The sequence below is a fragment of the Hyperoodon ampullatus genome (assembly GCF_949752795.1).
Source record: "Hyperoodon ampullatus genome assembly, chromosome: 10".
In the NCBI taxonomy this organism is placed as follows: domain Eukaryota; kingdom Metazoa; phylum Chordata; class Mammalia; order Artiodactyla; family Ziphiidae; genus Hyperoodon; species Hyperoodon ampullatus.
In genome coordinates this window covers 77,748,832-77,772,822 of record NC_136923.1, presented here as the reverse complement: position 1 = coordinate 77,772,822, position 23,991 = coordinate 77,748,832, and the positions used below count along the sequence as shown (strand labels likewise).

Sequence of the window (23,991 nt, the reverse complement as noted above, 5' to 3'; positions counted from 1 at the left end):
AGTGCAAAAGCCCTGGGGCAGGATCTGGGTAGTGAGTTTGAGACCCTGCCGGGAGGTGGGTGTGGCTGGAGAGGAGTGAGCATGGAAAGGACTGGTAGGTGAAAGTGAACAGGTTTCCAGGGGTTGTACCCCGAAGGGTCTTAGAGGACCTTCTGTCTTTGCTTGGCTGCTCCTCTGGTGGGGGAGACGGATGCCCCTCTCCTCGTCTGAACGGCACAGCTAAGCTGCCTTCAGGAAAGCCCTCCTCATGTGTCATCTCTGCTGAGAAGCCCTCCTGTATCCCCTGAAGGTGTAACTGATCATGGCCGTTTGCATCCTTCCGTGGTCCTGAGAGTCCCCACCTGGGGCAAGTCTTTATTTCTCAAGATCCCAGCCTCTGTATTGGACCAGCTCAATCTTCCTGCCTTCCCAAGCCCTGATACCCAAGTCATCACCCCATGACAGCCTCTTTCAGAAGATTTGCTTCTTCCTCTTATATTTGGAAAGATATTTGGCTTTCTTCTCCATTGTCTGGCTTGGTTTACTTCTCCTACTGTTGCTTCTGTTCCATGATTAGCATCTTGGACATAGGGGATGAAGAAGGACTCCAAAGTGTAAGTGGGGTCAGGGGGAGGTGGGAGAAAGCTTGGAAGGTGAAGCTGAGGACATGTGATTCAAGGAAGGATAAAGAAACAAAACAGAGCAAAGAAGGAGAGTCCGACACCCCTGGGAATCAGCTTCCACACCACTGCTGCTCATACCTTCTGCCTGGTCCAGGAGCCAGAGGGGACGTCCTTGACTGTCCTTACCAGGTGGCTCAGCCCTGCCTGCTCTTGCAGCTGAAATGCCAGAGGGTTGGGGAGCTCATCTTTGAGGATGTGGAGGATGAAAAATGGGCCACAGGTTTTAAATCTGGTCATTACACTGGTCAAAATTGAGGACTGAAAAGGCAAAACCCAATATTAGCAACAACATAATTACAAAAACCAAATGTAATTTTTTTTTTTTTTTTTGGCCTTGCTGCGCAGCTTGTGGGATCTTAGTTCCCCAACAAGGGATTGAACCTGGGCACTGGCGGTGAAAGCACGGAGACCTAACTACTGGACCACCAGGGAACTCCCCGAATGTAACTTCTGAGACAAATCTCACCACTCTGGTTTATTGTACAAAATAATCCAAAGAGTAGGCCAGCTAGGCAAGCCTGGGTTCAAGTCTTGATTCTGAAACTTCACACCTGTGTAACTTAGGTATCTAAGTACATTGTAAGATGTAAGTACAGGGCTTAAATTCTTATCAGGGAGACAGAACATGATAACGTAAACACATAAAGATAAAATACAATGCCGGGTAAAGAAAAATGCTGATAAAAATAAAACAGGGAAGAGTACGGAAAATAGTAAGGATTGCTATTTTAGAAAGAGGAGTTGGAGTAATGACCTATATGGGGAAAGAAGATTTACTTCTTACAATGTAAGAAGTTACATTTCTTCACACTTGAGTTTTTCTTGCGTGTAAATGTGGATAAAATTATCCAGCTCACAAATGCACAAATTAACAAATGAGATCTACCTACCAAGTTGCCTAGCCTGTAGTTAGCACTCTTTCTCTTTCCTTTCTAGCTTTCCCTCCCTCGGTCCCTCCCTTCAGCCCTTCCTTCTGATTTTTTAAAGAGTGCTATGACAGTCTAAAGATATTTAGAAAGTACAGATATACCAAAAAGATTTTAATAAACATGTTGACATGTTTCTAAGGAAAAGTTTCAGTGTGTATAACCGGTGTCATACCAAATCAAAAACAATAAGGAGAGAGAGATGGAGAAAAACAAGAGAAGGAAAGTAAGAAGGAAGGAAAAAAGGAAGGAAGGAAAAGACTACATAATTCTCTTTCTCCCGTTCCTTTCTCTCTTGGAATATAAATTCCTGGGGGGTAAGTTTCCCAAACATATTCTTGTTTTTATATCAGCTCAAGTCAAGGTATCCCAGAAAAAAGTTTGGATTTACTGCTCATCTTGAATTAAGTAGGCAAATGTTTCTCAAGCCCCTGTTTGAAGAGTATTGTTCCAAGTGCTGTGAGGTAATACAAACACGAATAAGAAATAAGAAATAAGAACTACCAGCAATCCCACTTCTGGGTATTTATCCAAAGAAAATGAAAACACTAATCCAAAAAGATATCTGCACCCCCATGTTCACTGCAGTACTATTTACAATAGCCAAGGTATGGAAACAGCCTAAGTGTCCATCAATGGATGAATGGATAAAGAAATTCTAGTATGTGTGTAAAAATGAAGTAAAGCTTGCCGTTTGCAGTAACATGCATGGACCATAAAAAAGAAGGAAATCTTGCCATTTGCAATATAATAACATGGATGGAACTCGAGGGCATTATGCTAAGTGAAATAAGTCAGACAGAAAAAGACAAATACCGCATGACTCTCTTATACATGGAATCTAAAAAAAAAAACAGGGACTTCCCTGGTGGCGCAGTGGTTAAGAATCCGTCTGCCAATGCAAGGGACACAGGTTCAAGCCCTGGTCCGGGAAGATACCACATGCCGCAGAGCAACTAAGCTCCGTGGGCCACAACTACTGAGCCCGCATGCCACAACTACTGACGCCCGCGTGCCTAGATCCCGTGATCTGCAATAAGAGAAGCCACTACAATGAGAAGTCCGCGCACTGCAACCGAGAGTAGCCCCCGCTCACTGCAACTAGAGAAAGCCTGCGCGCGGCAACGAAGACCCAACGCAGCCAAAAATAAATTAAAAAACAAAACAAAACTCCCAAAAGACAAGCATATAGATACAGAGGACAGACTGGTAATTTCCAGAGGTGGAGGGTAGGGGTGCAAGAAATGGGTGAACGGGGTCAAAAGGTAGAAAAAAGCCAAACAAACACATTTGAAAAACTTTCAATAGTGTGAAAAACTTTCAATAGTGTGGATATATAATGGCTGGGGGCAGTGTACATAGTGAATTTAGAGGTCTGTCTTCAGCGAGGGTCGGAGGTAAATGGAGCATGGATCTCAGGTTCTTTCCTGATCTGAGCTGAATAAAGTTGCACTTCTCAAACTGGGTCTTAGTTTCTGCCACCAGCAGGAGTCATCGCCGAGCAGCTGGGTAGGATTCTAGCTTTACTGCTTGGCTGTGTGATCTTGGACCAGTCGCTTGCCTCTCTGAAAATTTGTCTCTTCATCTGTAAAATATGATTAAGGATTCTTGACTCATAAGATTAATGTAGGATGATATTTGTGAAAATGTCTGGCATATAGTAATCACTCAAACTAAGAGCTTATGACCTGTGAAATATCAAGTTATACCTTTCTCTGAGTTCCACAGAGATAACATTCAACCTTCTACCCTTGGCTTCCCCATCCTTAAATTTTGTTCTCTGCCTTGCAAATCCCTCTGTCTTCAGTCCACCTGACAGGAGAACTTGGAAAAAGAAGCAATAGGGAATTCCCTAGTGGTCCAGTGGTTAGGACTTGGCGCTTTCACTGCCAAGGGCTCGGGTTCAATTCCTGGTTGGGGAACTAAGATCCCACAAGCTGTGTGGCACAGCCAGAAAAAAAAAGCAATAGGAATTAGGGTGCAGTTACTTTTTTAAATTGCTTGTAAACAGATATACTTATTTTATTAGGGAAACAGGAATTTAATGCCTTAAAATGAAACTCATTTTTACACTTACTTCTAAGAGAAAAATTGCATAAAATACCATTTTAGCAGCCAATCATTTACAATCCTTAATTTTAAAAGCAGTAAATGTTTCTATATTAAAAACAGAGTCTAACTGATTTGGGAAAAGACATAAGAGGAGGATGGGTTTTCAAACAACCCCGTTCATAAACCAGTTCTAGAAAAGACTACATTAAGATACAAATATCCATTGTGTTCATCATTATGAATCTTTTATTTAATATTAGTTTTAGTGCTGTGAAGAGAGATGGCTGAAAATCTCACAAAGTGACAACCACATTGTCGTTTACTCTAAGGCTTTTGAATATTTCAGATAATTCCATAAAATGATTATTTTCCAAGCAAAGTTCATGCTGCTTTAAAAGTGACTTCAGATACAAGCAAGTTACTTCAATTGAGCCTAAGGCATAGTGTGAGCAGAATGTCCCCAAAATCCTGAAGTGGTTTCAAGCTTTCATTACTTCAACAGTATATATGTTACAAACAACAACAAAATCATTTGAAAGTGTTAGTATTTCAATTTCTTTACCTTTATGCATTTTGGTGCATTTGGAATGACTTTGTTTTTTGTTTGTTTTTTTGTTTTTTTGGCTGTACCACGTGGCTTGTAGGCGGCTTGTGGGATCTTAGTTCCAGGACCAGGGGTTGAACCTGGGCCATGGGAGTGAAAGTGCCAAGTCCTAACCACTGGACAGCCAGGGAATTCCCTTGAATGACTAATGTTTTAATTTTTGTTTGTTTGTTTGTTTGTTTTGGTCAATGTTTGCTAACTTCAATTAGAGGGACAAAAATTAAAATTAAATATGAATTATTCTAAAACATTAAAAAATGTAGTAATTGCGTGAAGAAGTAAAAAAACTGAACTTTCAAATGGTTTTTAAAGTTTGTAACGTATATGCTTCTGAAAGTATGAACATTTAAAATTGCACTAAGACCTTTGGGACATCTTTTGTCAAATACTATACATGGTAAGTGCTGTGGAGAATAAAAGTGAAAAAGATAGAATCAGAAGGGAAAATTCCCTCTAAAGAAAAAAAATCCCTTTTTCCTTAGATCAGTTGATGTAGGCAGGGCACCAAAGACCAATCATCAAAAAAACCCTAAAGGCCCTTGACGGGGTGAGGCAGGGTGTGTGTGGAATGGTGAATTGGGGGGTATGTGATTATACTGCCTAAATTTCCATTGCTTAAATGATTCTGGGTCCAATTCCAATTTTCTCTTGCTAATGAAGTTGTTTCTCTGTCCATTCCCCTGCATGGAAGAGCTTATGGTATAATGAGAACATTACAGGTGTGAACTCCTAAGGCATATGGATGATGGGCAATTCAAGGTCAGGGCCACTTTTCAGAGCACTGCAGGTGAAAAAGAAAAAGGAACTAATTTAATCACCTCACTGTTCCTGGGAGTGAGACAAAGATGTCATACCTTCAAATGATCGGCTATTTTATTTTTTCAAATCATCCCTCTTTTACTGTCCAAGAGAGAAGGAAGCTTCCAGAACCATGCCTGCCTTGCAATCCTATTCCCAATTGATCTTATCCAAGAATGCCTTCTTTGTAGAATGTCATCATGGAGACTTGATCAAACCATGCCCATGCACTTAATCTTGCAATCTGTTGCAGAATGGCTGATACTCCTTCTTAGGCCAGAGAACGGCAAGTTCTTAAATGAACTAGCTTAAGGAAACAAAGCTGTGGACAAAACACTTAACCGAAGTCCAGGACACAGCACTTTAGCAAAACACAAGATTAAACCTGTTATTATTTGTATAACACAACTCAGGATGTTTGACTTAAGGCTTGGAAAAGGAAAAGGTACCTCAGGTGTGTTAACTGTTCCATGGTTTGTTAAACTTTCCAAGTTTGTTTCACTCAACAAATATTTATTGAGCCAGGTCAATATCTTGAATCTTCACTATGGAGATAGAAGATGATTAAGACATAAACTTTGGACCCAAAGAGCTCAAGATCTGGCCAGCGACACAGAGAGGTAAACAAACTATAGTATAATGTCATACATGCTATAACAGAGACATGTAGGATAAAACTAGAGGAACAACTGTCTTTCCATATGAGGGTAGAGAAGGTGAGGAGAGGTCATTAGGAAAGGCTTCTGAGATGAGGTACCACTTGAGGTTGGTCTTAAAGGGTAGATTCATAGGGATTCAATAAGCAGAGGAGGGGAATTGAAAAGAAAACAACACCTAACAAAGGCTCAGAAGTATGACAAGGACAAGGTAGTTAAGAAACACAATGATCTAATGGGATTAGTATGTAGAACCTGGGGTTTGTAGGGACTGGCAGGTAGTGGGGATGAAACTAAGCCAGATGTAGGAAGTAAAGGCTCTATGTGCCATATTTGTACATGTTTACTCAACCTTGTAGCAGTGGGGAGGGTTGAACCATAGACAGAGATCAGAATGAATTGTCTTGTTAGGATTTTGAACTTCAAATTGAGAATAATGAGGAAACTTTGTTGGGGTTTTGGCGAGGAAAGAACATGACCAGATTTAGGTTCTAAAATGTTCATTATCCTTAGGGTGTGAAGAAGAGATTTATTGCAGGACTGGGAGGTCCAGGCAAAACTAGAGGCAGGGATGCCAGTCATGAGGTTTGTGTAATCGTCTAGACAAGAGGCCTTGACCAGAGCAGAAGGGATCTAGAGGAGGAGCAAAGGGGAAAAAATGACAGAGACAAAATTAGATTAGAATTAATTGAGATAGAATTAGCAGGTCTTCATGACCTTGGATGAGAGGGATGATGAATAACTAAGGTCTAGCCAATGGGAATGCTTCCCAGAAGACACACATGGCAATTCTACTTGGCCAGAATTTTAGTCATATGGCCATACCTAGGAGCACTGGAGGCTGGGAAAAGTAGTCTTTTATTCTGGGCAGCCACATGATTGGTTGAAATAAGTATGCACCTATAATGGGGCACAATAGCCATCTCTAACACCCAGACCTGCTGTACTATTTTAGTCATCTTTTAACCTTTCTCTTCCCTGAGACTGTGAATTCCTCAAAGACAGGATCAGTTCTTAGTATTGTTTCTGCTGTACCCAACAGTGCCAGACACACAGGAGATACTCAGTAAGTGTTGAAATGAAACAATCTTGTTGTTGCTTAGATGAATTTCATGCTCTTTTTCCCTTTGAGTGTGGCTTTAAGCTGATTCTTGTACCTTTTGTATGCTCACGCCTCTTCCCATCAAATTCCTGTCATTCATTCCTTCATGGATCAGCTCAGGATGTTGACCATAAAGCAGGCACTACTAAGAATGTGAACTGTTATTTTCATTGTAAAAAGTGGGTACTTACATTTTTTTTCTATTTTAAAGTCTTTTTATACATGACAAAACCAGACCTCAAATAGCTAAATCTGCATACTTCCTATATAGCATAGTAGGAATTCTACAGTGTTGGGTCCAAATATATATCTTAATAGTATTTAAATATTTCAGTGGATTATTTTATAATACATTTAATTACTGACCTGTGTGCAGTCGTTTCTGAGGCTCCCTTTCTTGCAACATAGCCTCTGTTAATATACTGAGGGCTTGTTTGTCACACTTTCTCTTAGGAGGGCTTTAATAGAAATATGCTTTTCAAAATTGTTTTATCAAGGTCCAAAATTGCTATTTGCCCATAGCACACAAAGATGCTATGACTAGCAAAAATCTTCTGCTTTTTAGTAGCCAGCTCTCATCAATTTTAGGTCTTCTTTATGTAACTTAGCAGTTTATCTTTTTCCATTTGGTAACCACTTTTCTTCCACTGTTCTCGCAACTGCTGTAAGAGAGTCCCAATTACTTTTCCAAAAGAAATGCCCACTTTTCTGTTGTCATGGACACTTATAGGAAATGGAGGAATGACCACTGCTGCATCTCCTTCAGAAGACCGTGCCCTCCTTGGTACTTGAGGAGTTCACACACACGAGCAGTTGCATCAGATTCTCTAGAATCTATAATGAAGTCTTGATAGGGTTTCAATGGTTCTGAACTATCTGTTGCTTTAATTAAATCTTTCCTGTTTTTAACTATAAATAAACCAAGATTCTTCTCTTTTTTTGAAATGTTCAACCTCCGATCCAATTTTGTGACGTCACCTTATACTTTGAACAATGAGGTCAAGAGAGTCATTGGCTTTGGTGAAAAACCTTCAACACTTTTACGGACTTTGTTAAATTCTTCTAAACTTTCATTAGCAGATAAGTCTATGTAAGGAGCCACACCAAGATCATAGATGAGGTGAATCAAATGATTTACATGGTTACCAGTAAGAATTTTTTTCAGGTCCACCCAAATCCTCTCTCCTGATATTCCAGCCAAGCCTTTTGCATTTTCTGCAATTGCTTCCAAAGTCTCAGGATCGTGGTCACCAGGTGTGTCTACAATTTTCCTATAAAATCTGAAATATCTTAAACCAAAGATAATCTTTTTTTATCCTCTGTCTAGCTTGTCCAACAAATCTAACTTTCTTATTTTTTAAATCTTCATAACCATTAAGTAGTCAAATACAGTACCATCAAAACCTAAAAACATAGAAGTTATAGTGAGATCTCTGCGTTCGGCATCTTTCTGCCAGTCAGTTGTGAATTCGACCTCAGCATGTCTTCCCTCAGCGGCAACGTCAATCCGTGGTAGCTTAAAATTTTCTTCATTAAGCCTGACGGTGATCGTACCGTGCTTTTTTTTTTTTTTTTTTCCAAATTTGAACATCTGATTTCTTATTTTTTTTTTAACATCTTTATTGGAGTATAATTGCTTTACAATGGTGTGTTAGTTTCTGCTTTAACAGAGTGAATCAGTTATACATATACATATGTTCCCATATCTCTTCCCTCTTGCATCTCCCTCCCTCCCACCCTCCCTATCCCACCCCTCTAGGTGGTCACAAAGCACCAAGCTGATCTCCCTGTGCTATGTGGCTGCTTCCCAGTAGCTATCTATTTTACATTTGGTAGTGTATATATGTCCATGCCACTCTCTCACTTTGTCACAGCTTACCCTTCCTCCTCCCCATATCCTCAAGTCCAGTCTCTAGTAGGTCTGTGTCTTTATTCCCCTCTTACTCCTAGGTTCTTCATGACCTTTTTTTTTTCTTCTTAGATTCCATATATATGTGTTAGCATACCGTGTTTGTTTTTCTCCTTCTGACTTACTTCACTCTGTATGACAGACTCTAGGTCCATCCACCTCACTACAAATATCTCAATTTCATTTCTTTTTATGGCTGGGTAATATTCCATTGTATATATGTGCCACATCTTCTTTATCCATTCATCCAATGATGGACACTTAGGTTGCTTCCATGTCCTGGCTATTGTAAATAGAGCTGCAATGAACATTTTGGTATATGACTCTTTTTGAATTATGGTTTTCTCAGGGTATATGCCCAGTAGCAGGATTGCTGGGTCGTATGGTAATGCTATTCGTCCCGTGCTTTTTTCCTTTGTTGTTGATCATATGAATGCTGAATATCAACCAACTGAAACAGCTCCTTCATTTGAGCAAGGGTAACAAAATCCACATCCTGCGGCTTTACTCCACTTAATAAATCCCTCACTGCTCTTCCTGCTATCCTTTTTTTTTTTTTTTTGCGATACGCGGGCCTCGCACTGCTGTGGCCTTTCCGGTTGCGGAGCACAGGCTCCGGACGTGCAGGCTCAGTGGCCATGGCTCACGGGCCCAGCCGCTCCGTGGCATGTGGGATCTTCCCGGACCGGGGCACAAACCCGTGTGCCCTGCATCGGCAGGCGGACTCTCAACCACTGCGCCACCAGGGAAGCCCTCTTCCTGCTATTCTTAGTTCATGATTTTCTTTGATGAAAATTCTGTCAGACTCTTCTGAAAGGACTTCTTTGAGAAAGGACCTCTTCAGAAAGGACTTCTACCTACATAGGAACCCAAACTCTAAACTCTAAATTTGCTGGACTTCATGGAGTGAATCAATCAGAACCTACTTTGAGAAATGTAAGTTTGGATGGAAGGAGTTAAACGCACTAACAAACAAGTGCTCTCTCTCTCTCTTTTTTTTTTACACCTATGCAACTTCTTTTAAATAAGACTTTCTTTGGGGGGGCACTCCACGGGGTTTGTAGGATCTTAGTTCCCTGACCAGGGATCGAACCCGGGCCCCTGCAGTGAAAGCACCAAGTCCTAACCATTGGACTGCCAGGGAATTCCCTAAACAAGACTTATGATGGTACTGACCAGTCATTTGAATTTTTGAAGAAATATTGAAGCTGTTATCTATGGAGGCACAATGCATCTCCCTCCCTCTTTTGAACTTCTGGAACTAGCTAGAGAAATTCAAGTCCAAACATAATCCTTTCCTCCAAACTCCTTATTTAGTGGTAATGTTTTCTAGAACTTCTTTGACTTTCACCAGCAGTTACATATTATGGCTCCGCCTGCTCCAATATTTATGGACAACCCTTTTCTTTACTGACGGATGTTTGAAAGAATAGATTGGAATTAATCCTCAGATTAATTTTTAGCATCTTCCAAGTACAAAGGCCAAAGCACAATATTTTAATAAGAAAATAAATAGCTGGCACCTCTGCCTTGGTTAAGTTACCTTCAGGAGTACTGTATTGAGTCTTGAAGCAAATAATTGAGAAAGTGTGTTATCTTGAAGTAGAAGGGGTCAAGGAAAGCTAGAAGAAGCCCAGCACCATAGGGTTCACAAAAGAGTGGTATGAGCCAGATGGCCAAAGAGGTAATTTCAATACAGTGTGCCCTGTGCTGGAAGAACCTAGAGGATGGACACTGTCCCAGAAAAGGTGGCCGTTCTCAGGAGACTCTGCCTCCCCCCAGGAGAGACAAAGAAAGGGAGACCAGGTCTTCTCTCACACTGAGAAATGCAGGAGATGCCAACCAACCAAGGGAATGTTCTAGTTGCTCTTACTTCTGAGGCAGAATATTACCTCCCTCTCTACCCACTCACATCCCACAAAGGCATTTGGAACTCAGCTCAAAAATTTTTAACACTTTTTTTGAGGGGAAGGGTGTTTCTTACCTCTGTGATAGTCTGATTCAAAACTTTGGATCCTTTATTTAGGAAAATGCACCGGCCCACGTATTTCAAGGATTTCCAAGACCTGGAAAACCATCCACGGACCCAGCTTCCGCGGACTCAGGGTTTGGAATTCTTTAGTCTGGATTTCCTTAACTGCATTCATTAGCCCAGAGGATTTCAAACTTTGCCCCATAATCTCCTCAAATCACCTGGAGAACTGAAAAAATTCCCAGTGCCCAGGCCACATCCTGTTCCAAGTAAAGCAGAATCTCTGGGGTAGGACCAGGCATCAACGCGTACGTTTTAAACTCTCCAACTGATTCTGAAGCGCAGCTACGTTTGAGAACCAAGTTGCTGGTCTCTTTATGGCATACAGTTGATCTAATGCTTTATGGTCGTTTGCTGTCCTTAATCATTGAGCCAGAAGCAATAGAAAGGCGTCTGTCGCAGAAAATAATTTACTGAGAATCATCTTAGAAAAAGGAAGTAAATTTGGGTCAAGGGTGTGCATACCTTCGCAAAGTTTTCCCAGGGTCAATAAGCAGCTGCAATTTCTTCGGCGAACGCCAGGCGGCATCTTCTCCCTCCTCCCTCCTCCTGGACCGCCTTCCCACTTCAGATCGCACAAAGAGCCGGCCTCCTTCGCGGTGACATCACAAAGAGCCGATTCCCCGCCCCTTCAGCACCACCACGTGTGTCCCCGCGCCCGGCGGCCACCCGACTCATTCCCTCGCCGGCCGGTCTGGGCAGCGGAGGAGGGTGGTTGGCAGCGGCTGGAGGCTTCGCTATGGGAAGTTGTTCCTTCGCTCTCTCGCGCCCAGCCCTCCTCCCTGGTTCTCCGCAGCCGCTGTCGGAGGAGAGCACGGGGAGGCGCTGGTTGCAGCCGCGGCTGCTTCTCCCCGCCCGGGCAGCCGCGCAGCTGGGCAGGTGCTGAGCGCCCCCGGAGCCTCCCTCGCCGCCTCCCTCCTCTGTCGGGCTGTCCGGCTGCCGCAGTGCACATGGGGTGTTGGAGGTAGATGGGCTCCCGGCTCGGGAGGCGGCGGTGGATGCGGCGCTGGGCAGAAGCAGCCGCTGATTCCAGCTGCCGGGGGGCCACGCGCCCCGGGCGCCCTGCGAGCCCCAGGCTCAGCCATGGGGATCTCCGCGAGCAGCAGCACCGCCCCGGCCTCCTGCAGCCGCATCGCCGGAGCCACGATGATCGCGGGCTCCCTTTTCCTGGTGAGAGCTCGGGGTTGCTGGGGGCGGGGGGGTGGGGAGCCGGGGGTGGCGGCCGCGCGGGAGCAGAAGGCACCGCGCTCCGGGAACCGGGCGGGTCCTCGGGCCGGGGCTGCGGGGGGCTGGGGTCCGGCCGGCTGGGTCGGGAGGTTTGCGACCGAGGGAAGGCAACACAGCGGAGGGCTCGGACCGGGTCATTTGGGGGAGCCGTAGGACTCAGCCGGGACTCCGGAATGAAGGCGAATTGTTTTCCTTGCAGTCTGGCTGCGCCGGGCGAGGTGCGGGAGGTGGCCACCGGGCTTCCTGCGCATTTCAGGGCTTCTCCTCCTCCTCGGCCCCTCTGGGGGCCTTCACCCCCTCCACGCACCCCCACGGCCACCGGCCGCTGCCCCCGCCGCGTGGAGTGGGGCTGGGGCCGCAGGGTGGGCGCTGAGGCTGGCGGCGGCCGCCGCTTTGTTGCAGCTGCAGTGTCATGTCGGGATGCTACCGCAGTGGGAGAGCGCGGGACCTGTGCGCGCCGGCCCCCGAGACCGCCGCGTGCATCCGCGCCTAGCGTTCGGCGCGGGCGCCTCGCCCCCTCCCCCCCATCTCTCCGCTTTGGCTGGGTGGGTCCCGGTCTCGGCACGCCCAAAGAAGAACCCTGACACCCGCTCTCAGGCGCCTCCAAAGCGCCGGCTCGCAGCCAGGCAGCCAGTGCGTTGGCACTTGAGTGGGGGGAGGGGGAGAGAGCTCTCCATAAAGGAAGCTGACTTTTCTCCGATCTTGCCTATCGCTCGCTTACCTGTGGCCGGGCAGGTGAGCATGCAGGGTGAGGCAGCTTCCTCCTTGGGCACTCGGTCTGCATCCAGCGCCAGGGCGTGCCCTGTAGGTAGTCCTCTCCGTCACTTATCTGGTCAGAGCCTGAAAGCACCTTTGACCCAAAACTTATCCCCAACTTCCCCAGAACCCTTCCCCTTCTTTGCAAATGTTAGGGGGGATGGGATGAGTTAGGGGGAAGAAAATTGATTTAAGATCAAACCCGAGCCACCATAAGCTTCCCGTGCATATCTTTTTGTCTCCTCAAGGAGGATGGAGATTCTTAGCTAAAGACCGAACAAAAACAAAAAACAAGAGCCTATTTTCATGGCAGGGCTGTGTCAGGGAAAGGCAGGCTTGCTGTCTCCTTCCCGAAAAGGGCTTAATGCCTGGCCAGCCAAGATCTCTTAGATCCCAGGGCATTGCAGTTGCTATGGCCTGGGAATTCATCCTACAGACACTCTGGTTCCCTGTGTGAGGGTGTGTTTTAAAGGGGAAGAGAGAGACTAAAGAAAAGTTTGGTGCTGTTAGCATTTATAATGAGGTAAGTCCCAGTCTTCCTTCAAAGACCCTTTTCTGCCCACTTTATAGAAATGGCAAAGTCAAGATTTTTATCGTTGACTCAAGGGTGGTGGATGATGAGCGGTAGAGGGGGAAGGTCTCTTAAAGCAGTGAACCTGGATTGGACAGTCTTGGTGTGGAGAGAAACCCATCTAAGGCCCAGGGAACATTGATCCTAAGATGAAGTAGGTCCATCCTTCAGCTGCCTCCTTGTCAGCCTTAGATCTACTACTGTACCCCACTATGTGCCACCCCACTACATGCCTGTCCAATTCCTCCAACACATCTGATCATTATGCTCCCCATAGAGTCCATTTCTGGATTAAGTCTTAAGTCAGTGCAATATTTCATTGACTTTCCATTTCTGCTGCTTTAAGTAAGGTCAGAATGTAATCAAAGTGCAGCTTGCTTTAACCTCCGGAGAAAGAGCCCAGCTCCTTTTCCGAAATCATTAAGTCCAGTTGACCTAAAAATTGTGCACTGGATTTGCAACTGAAGACTTGAGAATGCAAGTTTGGCTGTCTTTAAAAAAAAAATGAAATTTATAGTCGTGTTTAGAAGCAATCTCGAGATATTAACTAAAACAAGAGTCCTTATTCTTCTGCTAATTATGATAGAAAGGTTCCACTTCATTTCATGGAATGGCCTAGAATTGACCCCTTTGTCCTGAAGGGAAACTGAGAGTGTGGACCAGGGGTCACCAGGGTGGGGAGGCAATGTCTTTTATTTTTCCCATTCCAGCTCTGCAAGCTCCAGTCCTCAGCCCAGGCATTGTTAGTGTATAAAATGATGATCTCATGGGACTTCCCTGACTTCACAACTCCAAATTGCCTGATGATGAAATGTAACAAGAGAGAAGGCTCACTGGGGGAGAGTTGAGGCTGGTGGTTTGGTTTGGTGCAGGACGTTGATGAGAATTACATGAGTGCCTTTGGAGGAAAGTATTTTCGCTGCTTGCCCTTCTGTTTCTGATGCGTTTATTTTTGTTGTTGTTTTTTTTTTTTTTTTTGGCCACACCACGTGGCTTGTGGGATCTTAATTCCCTGGCCAAGGATTAAACCCATGCCCTGTGCAGTGGAAGCACGGAGTCTTAACCACTGGACCGCCAGGGAAGTCCCTGTTTCTTTTTTGTTTTTAATTCATTAATTTGTTTATTTTTGGCTGCGTTGGGTCTTTGTTGCTGTGCGTGGGCTTTCTCTAGTTGCGGTGAGTGGGGGCTACTCTTTGTAGCAGTGCTCAGGCTTCTCTTGTTGTGGAGCACGGGCTCTAGGCTTGCAGGCTTCAGTAGTTGTGGCTTGCGGGCTCTAGAGCACAGGCTCAGTAGTTGTGGCACACGGGTTTAGTTGCTCCGTGGCATGTGAGATCTTCCCGGAGCAGGGCTCGAACCCGTGTCCCCTGCACTGGCAGGCGGATTCTTAACCACTGTGCCACAAGGGAAGTCCTAAAGCCCCTGTTTCTGATGAGTTGAGATGTCTTTGTGATATTGGAAAGTGAACCACACACTGAAAGGCAAAATATTGCGTGTTTCAGGGCTTCCCTGGTGGCACAGTGGTTGAGAATCCGCCTGCCAATGCAGGGCACATGGGTTCGAGCCCTGGTCCAGGAAGATCCCACATGCCACGGAGCAACTAAGCCCGTGTGCCACAACTACTGAGCCTGCGTGCCACAACTGCTGAAGCCCACACGCCTGGAGCCCATGCTCCGCAACAGGAGAGGCCACCGCGATGAGGGGCCCCCGCACCTCAGCGAAGAGTGGCCCCTGCTCGCCGCAGCTGGAGAGAGCCCGCGCACAGAAACGAAGACCCAATGCAGCCAAAAATAAATAAATAAAATATATTTTAAAAAACCCAAAAAACAAAAAAACAATATTACGTGTTTCAGGCCAAAAGTCTGGAGAGCAGATAAATGAGAGCTTAAAGTGTGTGCCAGTGTTAAGGAATGCCCTAGAAGGGCTTGCCCAGTATGACACAACACACTCAAAGATGTCTCTTGCCCTCAGGGAGTTGCTTTGACTGGACAGATAGAATATTGGCAGTGGGACAGTCAGAAGAAGGGAGCCGTAACTGTTAAGGAAATGAGGTCTGAAATTTTAGAAACCACTAATCTGCACAGATTATGAATTCCAGATAGGACAGTTGCTGTAAGATCCTTCAGCTGTGCTACTCTAGAAAGTCCCAAGTATGGTGTTTGTCACTGTCTTTGAGACTAGATGTCTAGCTTAATGCCATCTCCTGACCTTTGCTTATCAAAGTTAATGATCTAGTATATTGGCATTTGACTTTGGCAATTTGACTAGGTCCGTGTGGAGTAGCTGGCTGGAGCTGAAGTCCTGGGTGGACTTAGTGACAAGTTCGAGGAGAACTTTAGATTAGAGCTGATGTTATATCCAAAAGACTTTCTCTTTTTTATGTACTTGAACTCCACAATCCTAGAGTGGGAAAACCGGAAGGGAAAACTGGAGGAGTAAAAACAGCCTAGATTGGGGAAGCAAATTATTTTTTCATGTTGACAAACCTACATTGAGCGCTTACTGTGAGAGGCACTGTGGGAGCCTGGGGATGAATTAGGGTTTGGATCTTGCCCCTCAGGTGCAATTTATATGGTATATAAATGTACATGGCTATCAATAGTGCTGTTTGGGTTTCACGCGTTCAGAAAGAATCAGTGGATGAATGTACTATACTCAATACATAAAATGTGATAGATGTTAACATCTTTAAACTACTTGAAATAATTTTGGCTTTTAGTCTGAAAGTCAGAAGAAGAAACGTCTTCCTACTCTCAGAATAATATCTACTAGCCTTGGTAGGGAAAGTGACTTATGACTCAGAAGAGTAGGGAATGCAGACCTGTCCCGGAAGGCAGGGTTTCTCACCCCGGGAATCTCCCATCCCTATTGTCAAAATGTGTAGAATGGGCTCGAGCTTTCTCATCTGAATTCTCATCTCAACTGTTTCTAAAGGCATATGGCTGAATCTTTCTCAGGCCCAGTCCAAAACAAATAAACAAACCTACCGTGTAAAGAAAATGCACAGGCGCACCAAATCAGCAAGAAAACGATTCCTTGTCCTGGAATGAATGCTACCTTAAGTTGAGACAGTACCCGGGACTAAATCGGCATAGGTCCACCAACCGGCTAGATTACATATTTTCGTGTGGCTATATTTGGACAGAGTCTTTCAAGCTGGATGTGGTTAGCACAGTTAATGCTGTCTTTTCCAGCACTGTTTGCAGAAGGCCCCTTTCTCCAGGTGGATGGGGTGAGTGTGCGTGGGCTCAGTCTGCTTGTAGATCAGAAGACATCACATTTCACCTTACACTTGACTCCATCTGTGAGGATGAGAGGTAAACGTCTCCTCGGAGATTCCCTAGAGAAGTTGCAATTGCTTTTGTACTCAGCCGGCCCTTTATAAAGCATTCAAACTATAATTGGCTCAAGTAAACTTTATTAATTGTGTGTGTGTGTGTGATGGGAAATGGTCAGATGCATCATCAGATTATTCTGGGGCCAGTGTGAATTGAGTGACTTTTCTTTCTGTCAACTGCCATGCCTTTTTTTCCGGTAAGCACTCACTCTGCTGGCCCTCTTCCCCCAAGCAGGCCTGGCAGACTCCGGTGATGTCAGGTCACCCGGCAACTTCCTGGAAAACTCAGTTGCTTCTCTTCAGTGACAAGAGTCTCTCATCACCTTTGGGCATGTGCCCAACGACCATTTGGAGCGGATGCAGCCTGGAGCATTAGGCGCAGATATGTCTGTTTGAGAGAATGAAAACGGAAGCCGTAATAGGAGTTAACCTGGTCCCCAAATCGAACCCCCATTTAGCGTTAGCAGGACACTGGGCATTACTGTTGCTGGGATAGCAGCTGCTGAGCTTCGATTCTTTAGGGGCGGGGTGAGATCGTGAATAAATACTGGCCTTGCCCCTGTGTTTGTATTTGTCAAATACCAAAAAGTAAACAGGCATCCTAAATTGGCTTGTGTGCTGCCACCTGGCTACTTTGCCACCTCCCATTTCCAGCCTGAGTCCAAGAGGAGAGGAGCCAGGCAGAGATTATAAGTAGGGAGGAACCTGGCAGATGTTTAAGTGTCTGCTGAACGCTCACGAGAGCTGTAGAAACCTGGCGCTCACGGATGTTTAGGCCGTTGCTTGAAAGCAGTGGTGATCTTACACTGCTGAAGGCCTCCAGGAATGGTCCATTCTGGATTCTGGCTCTCTGGAGTTTTTCCACATGTTAGCACCCTGGCCTTGGAGATGATGGATGCTTGCAGTGGTGGGAAAGTTGTGCTCAGAGGGTCCTCAAGCAGGGGTGGGATTGGCCAGGGCATGGGTGTGGAGTAAGGGCAGCCTGCTCTAGCCCCATCTTCTCTTGAGAATATCTGAAAATTTTGTCCAAGGCTTCGTTCTAAATGAAAAAAACAAAATCAAGTTTAAAAAAGATGGGGCTGCTGGGACTTCCCTGGTGGTCCAGTGGTTAAGACTCTGCACTTCCATTGCAGGGGGCACGGGTTTGATCCCTGGTCAGGGAACTAAGATCCTGCATGCCACACGGCGTGGCCAAAATGTTAAAAAAATAAAAATAAAAAAGAGGGGGTTTCATAAACGAAGTCACAGCAAGGCTCGTGAGCTGATCTTGATATCATTTTTATTTTATTTTATTTATTTTATTTATTTATTTTTGGCTGCGTTGGGTCTTCGTTGCTGTGCGTGGGCTTTCTCTAGCTGTGGCAAGCGGGGGCTACTTTTCGTTGCAGCACGCAGGCTTCTCATTGCGGTGGCTTCTCTTCTTGCGAAGCACGGGCTCTAGGCGCATGGGCTTCGGTAGTTGTGGCACGTGGGCTCAGTAGTTGTGGCTCATGGACTCTGGAGCGTAGGCTCAGTAGTGGTGGCACACAGGATTAGTTGCTCCGAGGCATGTGGGATTTTCCCGGACCAGGGCTCAAACCCGTGTCCCCTGCATTGACAGGCGGATTCTTAGCCACTGCACCACCAGGGAAGTCCCGATATAATTTTCCATTTGCTCTTTTGCCACCAGGACTGCTTGGTGGCTCTAGTTCTTGGAGCCATTTGCTAATCTGTTTTGGGAGAAGGAGCCTGAGTTGAATGGATTTAGGAGAAAGGAAAGGAGTGAGTTCATGGGTTCTGGAATCAAATGAGCAGTGGTGGCTTCAAGAGGGCTTTGGCCCTGACAGCCCAGAGGGAAGGAATATTAACGGCTCTTAATATGAATCATCAATGTTGGTATTGTTAAGCTTCTATTTACTGAGCATGTACCATTGACATTGTGTTGAATACCTTCTACAAATGATCTCAATAAAACCTTCAAGTCCATGAGGTAGTAGCATTAGCCCCATTTTATAGGAAATGAGGCTTAGGAGAAGTTATGGTCAAGCAATTGTCAACTGCCAGAGAGAGAATTCAGATCTAGGCCAACCTGGCTTCCTACACACTGCTCTTTCTGCCAAGATGTGGGTAGGGCACAAGTAACCTTAATTTACTGGAATTTTGTTTCCCGTTAAAGGAATGCTTTTACCTGAGAGTCGAACATTCTCTTTCCACTGGGGGAGCAGTTCTGCTCCACGATGGCATTTGGAAGTTTAGCCAAAAGGGCTGATTATAAAGTAAGAGCAACCTGTGTGTGTGTGTATTGAAAGGAGAGGGCATGGAGCCATTGGCAAACATTTTCCTATGGTGTGATTCTGACAAGGAATGGTGCCATGGTTAAGATGGAAAGATACTCTTGCAAATTGAAATGTTATAAATAGGGAATAGACGCTTTGCTTTCCTGCTCCTTGGGTCATTTTGAAAAATATTTGCTTAGTGAGTAACAGTATGACATGGGTTCTGCTTAGCATGGCAGTTTCAACTCATCCTGAGAACTTGAGGACCTCTTGGGGTTTCTTCTTTGCTGCCAGCCTGATTATTTGTATAGGATCAGTGCATGGGTTTGCCTCATCTGTTATTAGTATTTTCTTTGTAAACTTTTCATTTCAGGTCTCTTAGAAACTGGTTGGGCTCCATGATTTGCATGGTCTTGTATGTGATGTGTTTGTGTGTGGTTTATCACGCCTGTAGCGCTCTCCTAAGCAAGGTTTTCATAGATTGTAGGTGCTGAGTAGACTAAAGAAAGGCATAAGGTGAGAAGAAATGTTATCACTGGTTCCAGGAAAGAGGTTAGCATTCTGGTTTCCCAAAGAATCCTTTAGAGCCAAGACCATAATCTGATATCAACTTAGGTATGGCCAGTTCAACATAACCAGGGTCAGGAGAGGCAAGAGGATCGGAAGGGGGAAAAAATACTCAAAGGCAAATGGTGACAGGTTCCCAGAATAATCTAACTGGTCGTTAGTCACTCCTTGCTCTTCCTTTACTTCTGGACGTCCATGGCTCTCCTCTCTTTGGTTGAAATCTTGTGTACCTGGTCCAGGAGAAATACCAAATTGGACAAGATTTGGGTATGCTTCCCTCCCCATATGGAATGCTCAGGGCCAGTGTTACTCCATTTCAGCTTCTTACTGAGGGCAGACAATGTGCTATTCATCTTTGTGTTTCTGGCTCAATGCCCTGACACATAGTAGTTAAGCAATAAATGATTGTTGAATGAATTCCAGAAGGATTTTGCTGTAAACTAACTGTTCATTCATTCTAGACAAGTTAGAGGGTAGTGAGAGCTTGATCTATCTCTCAATACTTTGAGCAACATCTCAAGGGTATTTGAGTTACTAACAAGGAACATTTTATTTATTTATTATTATTATTTATTTAGCCACATTGCACCGCTTGTGGGATCTTAGCTCTCTGACCAGGGATTGAACCTGGGCCCGGGATTGAACCTGGTCCCTCGGCAGTGAAAGTACGGAGTCCTAACCACTGGACCATCAGGGAATTCCCAACAGAGAACATTGTAAACCAACCTGGCAGACTAGAAGAGCCTAGTGGACGTGGACGTCTCTTTATGTGTCTTCCCAATTCATTCTTTTTTTTTTTTTTTTTTTTTTTTGCGGTACGTGGGCCTCTCACTTCTGTGGCCTCTCCCGTTGCGGAGCACAGGCTCCGGACACGCAGGCTCAGCGGCCATGGCTCACGGGCCCAGCCGCTCCGCGGCATGTGGGATCCTCCTGGACTGGGGCACGAACCCATGTCCCCTGCATCGGCAGGCGGACTCTCAACCACTGCGCCACCAGGGAAGTCCCTTCCCACTTCATTCTTATTCTTGGATGTTACACAACCATTCATGTACAGTTAAAACTAATATGTACATGCTTGTGCTCTGCGTTTCTTTATGTAGCTATTTTTCTGTGATCTTACAGGGATATATTTTTCATTCATTTAATAAATATTTATGCTGCATCTGTTAAACATCAGGCATTGCTAGACTCTGGGTATGTGATAGTAAAAGGCTATTAATGGGTCCTCCCTCTTGAAGTTTATAGTTTATCAAGGAAGACAGAAGGGTTGATATTTAAGGACTGATCTTCTGAAAGAGCAGGAGGGTGAGTATTCCAGTAAGAGGGAACAGCACGTGGAAGGGCCCAGAGGTAGGAAAGGGCCTGCATGTTCAGAGACTGGGAAGAAGGCCATTGTGGTTGGTGCTCAGCGAATAGAGGCAGAGGGAGCATGGACTGAGGTTGAAGAGGTGGGCAGAGGCCAGATTGTGCAAGATCTTTAAAGATACGAATATGTCAGGATATCACTCAGAGTACAGTGGGAAGCAGGGTTATAATATGGCTTTAATTAGATTTTTTTTTTAATAGATCACTCTGGCAGTTCTGTGGAAAATGGGTTGGAAAGGAGAAACGTAGATGCAGGAGGCCAGTTGGAACCTTTTGCCATAGTTCAGGGGAAAGATGATGGCTCTGGGGTGGTGGCAGTGAAGATGGGAGGTTACCAGTTAGATTTGCAAGTGTTTGAAGAGAGTTTCCTGATGGTGAAATACGAGCGGGCAGGTGCGGTGAAAAGAAAGCAGTCATCAAGGCTGGCTCCCTGGCACCGTGTGGCTTGTGGGATCTTAGTTCCCCGGGGGGCACAGGGGTCGAAACTGTGCCCCCTGCAGTGGAAGCTCGGAATCCTAACCACTGGACCACCAGGGAAATCCCATGACTCTCCGGTTCTTGAGTTGAGTCTTTGATGGTCTGATTCCTTTGAAGGGGAGGCTGGGGAAGGAGTGGGTGAGATTGGGGCACCCAAAGTTTGGATGTGAGTTTGAGGTGCTGTGGTTTATGTCAGTGCAATCTTCATGCCCGCCAGTTTTTAAGCCCACCTCTTCTCTGGTTGGCAGTGTGTTGAGTCATCCCCTGTTGTTGGACACTTGGGTTATTGTCATTGTTTTCCTACTGCAAGCGAGCAGCACAAATAGTGTTGTCTCTGTACAGACGAGTTGCTCTTTTTCCTTTTGGGTTGTTCCCAAAAGTGAGGTACATTTGAAGTGTATTCCCCAAAGTGGAATTGCTGGGTCGCAGGAAATGAATGAACCATTTTATGGCTCTCGCTGCATGTTGCCAGATTGTCTTTAGAAAGACTAAATTCATTGAGAGCATCACCAGCAACCTATAAATGTACCTTCTACCCCACAAGCCTGCCAACATTGAAGTTTCTCATTTTAATTTATTTATGCTGCTTTAATATAGACACGTAAAGGTCCTTGGTTGTGCAAATTTACATTTCAGTAGTTGCTAGGGATATCATCAATTTATCCGTGGGATAATTTCCCTTGTAATTATTCTGTCTCAACTATTGAGTGGAATTTGTGTTAACCTCCTTTGCATTAATTCTTTACATTTTCAGTTATAAGCTTTTATTAGCTATATGTGGCATATATTTTTCCAGTCTACTTTTAATGTTTTTATATTTCATAATGCAAACATTTCTCTTTTTTTTTCTTTTTCTTTCTTTTTCTTTTTTTCAGCCGTGCCATGCGGCTTGCAGGATCTTAGTTCCCTGACCAGGGATTGAACCCAGGCCACGGCATTGAAAGTGTGGAGTCCTAACCACTGGACTGCCAGGGAGTTCCCTCAGTTAATTTCTTAAACCTATTTTCTGACAGTATCAGAAAATGAGAGTATCTTCTTTTGTGTCGGAGAGTATCTTCTTTTTTGTTGTTGATTTTTGTTTTCACAGTCAGACAGTGATCTCTTTTTTTTTTAAACATCTTTATTGGAATATAATTGCTTTACAATGGTGTGTTAGTTTCTGCTTTATAACAAAGTGAATCAGCTATACATAAATATATATCCCCATATCTCCTCCCTCTTGCATCTCCCTCCCACCCTCCCTATCCCACCCCTCTAGGTGATCACAGAGCACCGAGCTGATCTCCCTGTGCTATGTGGCTGCTTCCCACTAGCTATCTATTTTACATTTGGTAGTGTACATATGTCCATGCCACTCTCTCACTTCATCCCAGCTTACCCTTTCCCCTCCCCATGTCCTCAAGTCCATTCTCTACATCTGCGTCTTTATTCCTAGACATCGATCTCCTTACAGATGGGCTAAATCAACTATTGCTATTACTTTAAATTTTATATTTGATCTTTTTAATGTTGGGTTTATTAACCTTTCTGGAATTCAGCATCATGTTGGTGGTGAGAACTACATCAGTGTGTACTGCAGAATGTTCATACTTCTAGTGTGAGGAAAGGATTTCATGGTCGAGTAAGTTTCACCATTTTCTGCAGCCCTCCTGCTGGGCCTCCTGGAGCCATCACCAGGCTGCCATTAATTCTGCCTCTGTAAGACAGGGCTCCGATCAGGAACATTTCCTAAACTTTTAGACCAGGGGTTGGTGAACTTTATCTATAAAGAGCTAGATAGTATTTTCGGCCATGTAGACCCTGTGATCTCTGTGGAAACTACTCAACTCTGCCTCTGTACTTTGAAAGCCGGACCTAGGCAATGCCCAGAAGAATGGGTGTGGCTGGGTTCCAAGTAAACTTGATTTGTGGACACTGAAATTTGAATTTCAAATCATTTTTTTTCATGTGTCACAAAATTTTATTCTTCTTTTGATATTTTTTCCCCAACTATTGAAAATGTAAAAGCCGGAGTTTGTTCACTGGTGTTGTAGACCCTAGAATCGTGAACATCTTGTGGGACAAGATCAGGGAATTTCACTCTGGAAAGTGCTGGCTTAACTTCTCCCTTTGTCTCCAGTGTACCTACTAGTAACAAATCCTTTCTCTGCTTGTGTTTTCTCATTTGCTGTATAGTAAGCTTATATTCTAAATCTGTTTGGAAACGCCAGTTGGTCCTTGCTTGTCTTTTACCTCCTTGCCATGCAGTCTGTATGTTTTGTTTTGTGTGGGCTCCTAGCCTAGTAGGGTGTGTTTTAGGATTACAGTGTTTTTTTTTTTTTTTTAATCTAGAGTCTTTGACACACTTATCAAGAATCGGATATTTTCGTGTTTTTTTTTTTTTTTTTTTTTGGCCGCACCTCACGGCTTGTGGGATCTTAGTTCCCCACCTAGGGATGATAGAACCCGTGCCCTCTGCAGTGAAAACACGTAGTCCTAACCACTGGACCTCCAGGGAGCTCCCATTTTTTTTTTTTTTTTTAATAAAAAGGAGGCTATACGTTTATTCTTTACTTAGTGTAAAAAACCAGGTATTATTTATTATTACTTTTATTGAATGAAAGGTTCTTTAAATTCTGTAGTGCTTTACAGTTTTCAGAAGTTTCATACACATGATTCGTATTCATATAATCCCATAGTAACCCTTTTTCCCCCATCC

The 23,991-nt window shown here is 44.5% G+C and overlaps 1 protein-coding gene and 1 pseudogene across 2 annotated transcripts in view; one reads left to right on the top strand and one right to left on the bottom strand.

The window, feature by feature from the left end:
* Positions 1-7,384: 7,384 nt before the first annotated feature.
* On the bottom strand, positions 7,385-11,419 carry LOC307058957 (CCA tRNA nucleotidyltransferase 1, mitochondrial-like; annotated as a pseudogene). The gene is made up of 3 exons: positions 11,331-11,419; positions 9,158-9,254; positions 7,385-8,391 (listed from the first exon to the last, which is right to left on the bottom strand). The product of its transcript is annotated as a CCA tRNA nucleotidyltransferase 1, mitochondrial-like (transcript).
* Positions 11,420-11,824: 405 nt separating this feature from the next.
* TNFRSF21 (TNF receptor superfamily member 21) overlaps positions 11,825-23,991 on the top strand; it is a gene marked incomplete at both ends in the record, with an annotated part of 62,719 nt that continues 50,552 nt past the window's right edge. The window contains one exon of the mRNA XM_079713668.1: positions 11,825-11,911. Coding sequence (XP_079569794.1) covers positions 11,825-11,911 — 87 coding nt within the window. The remainder of the gene's footprint in view (positions 11,912-23,991) is intronic.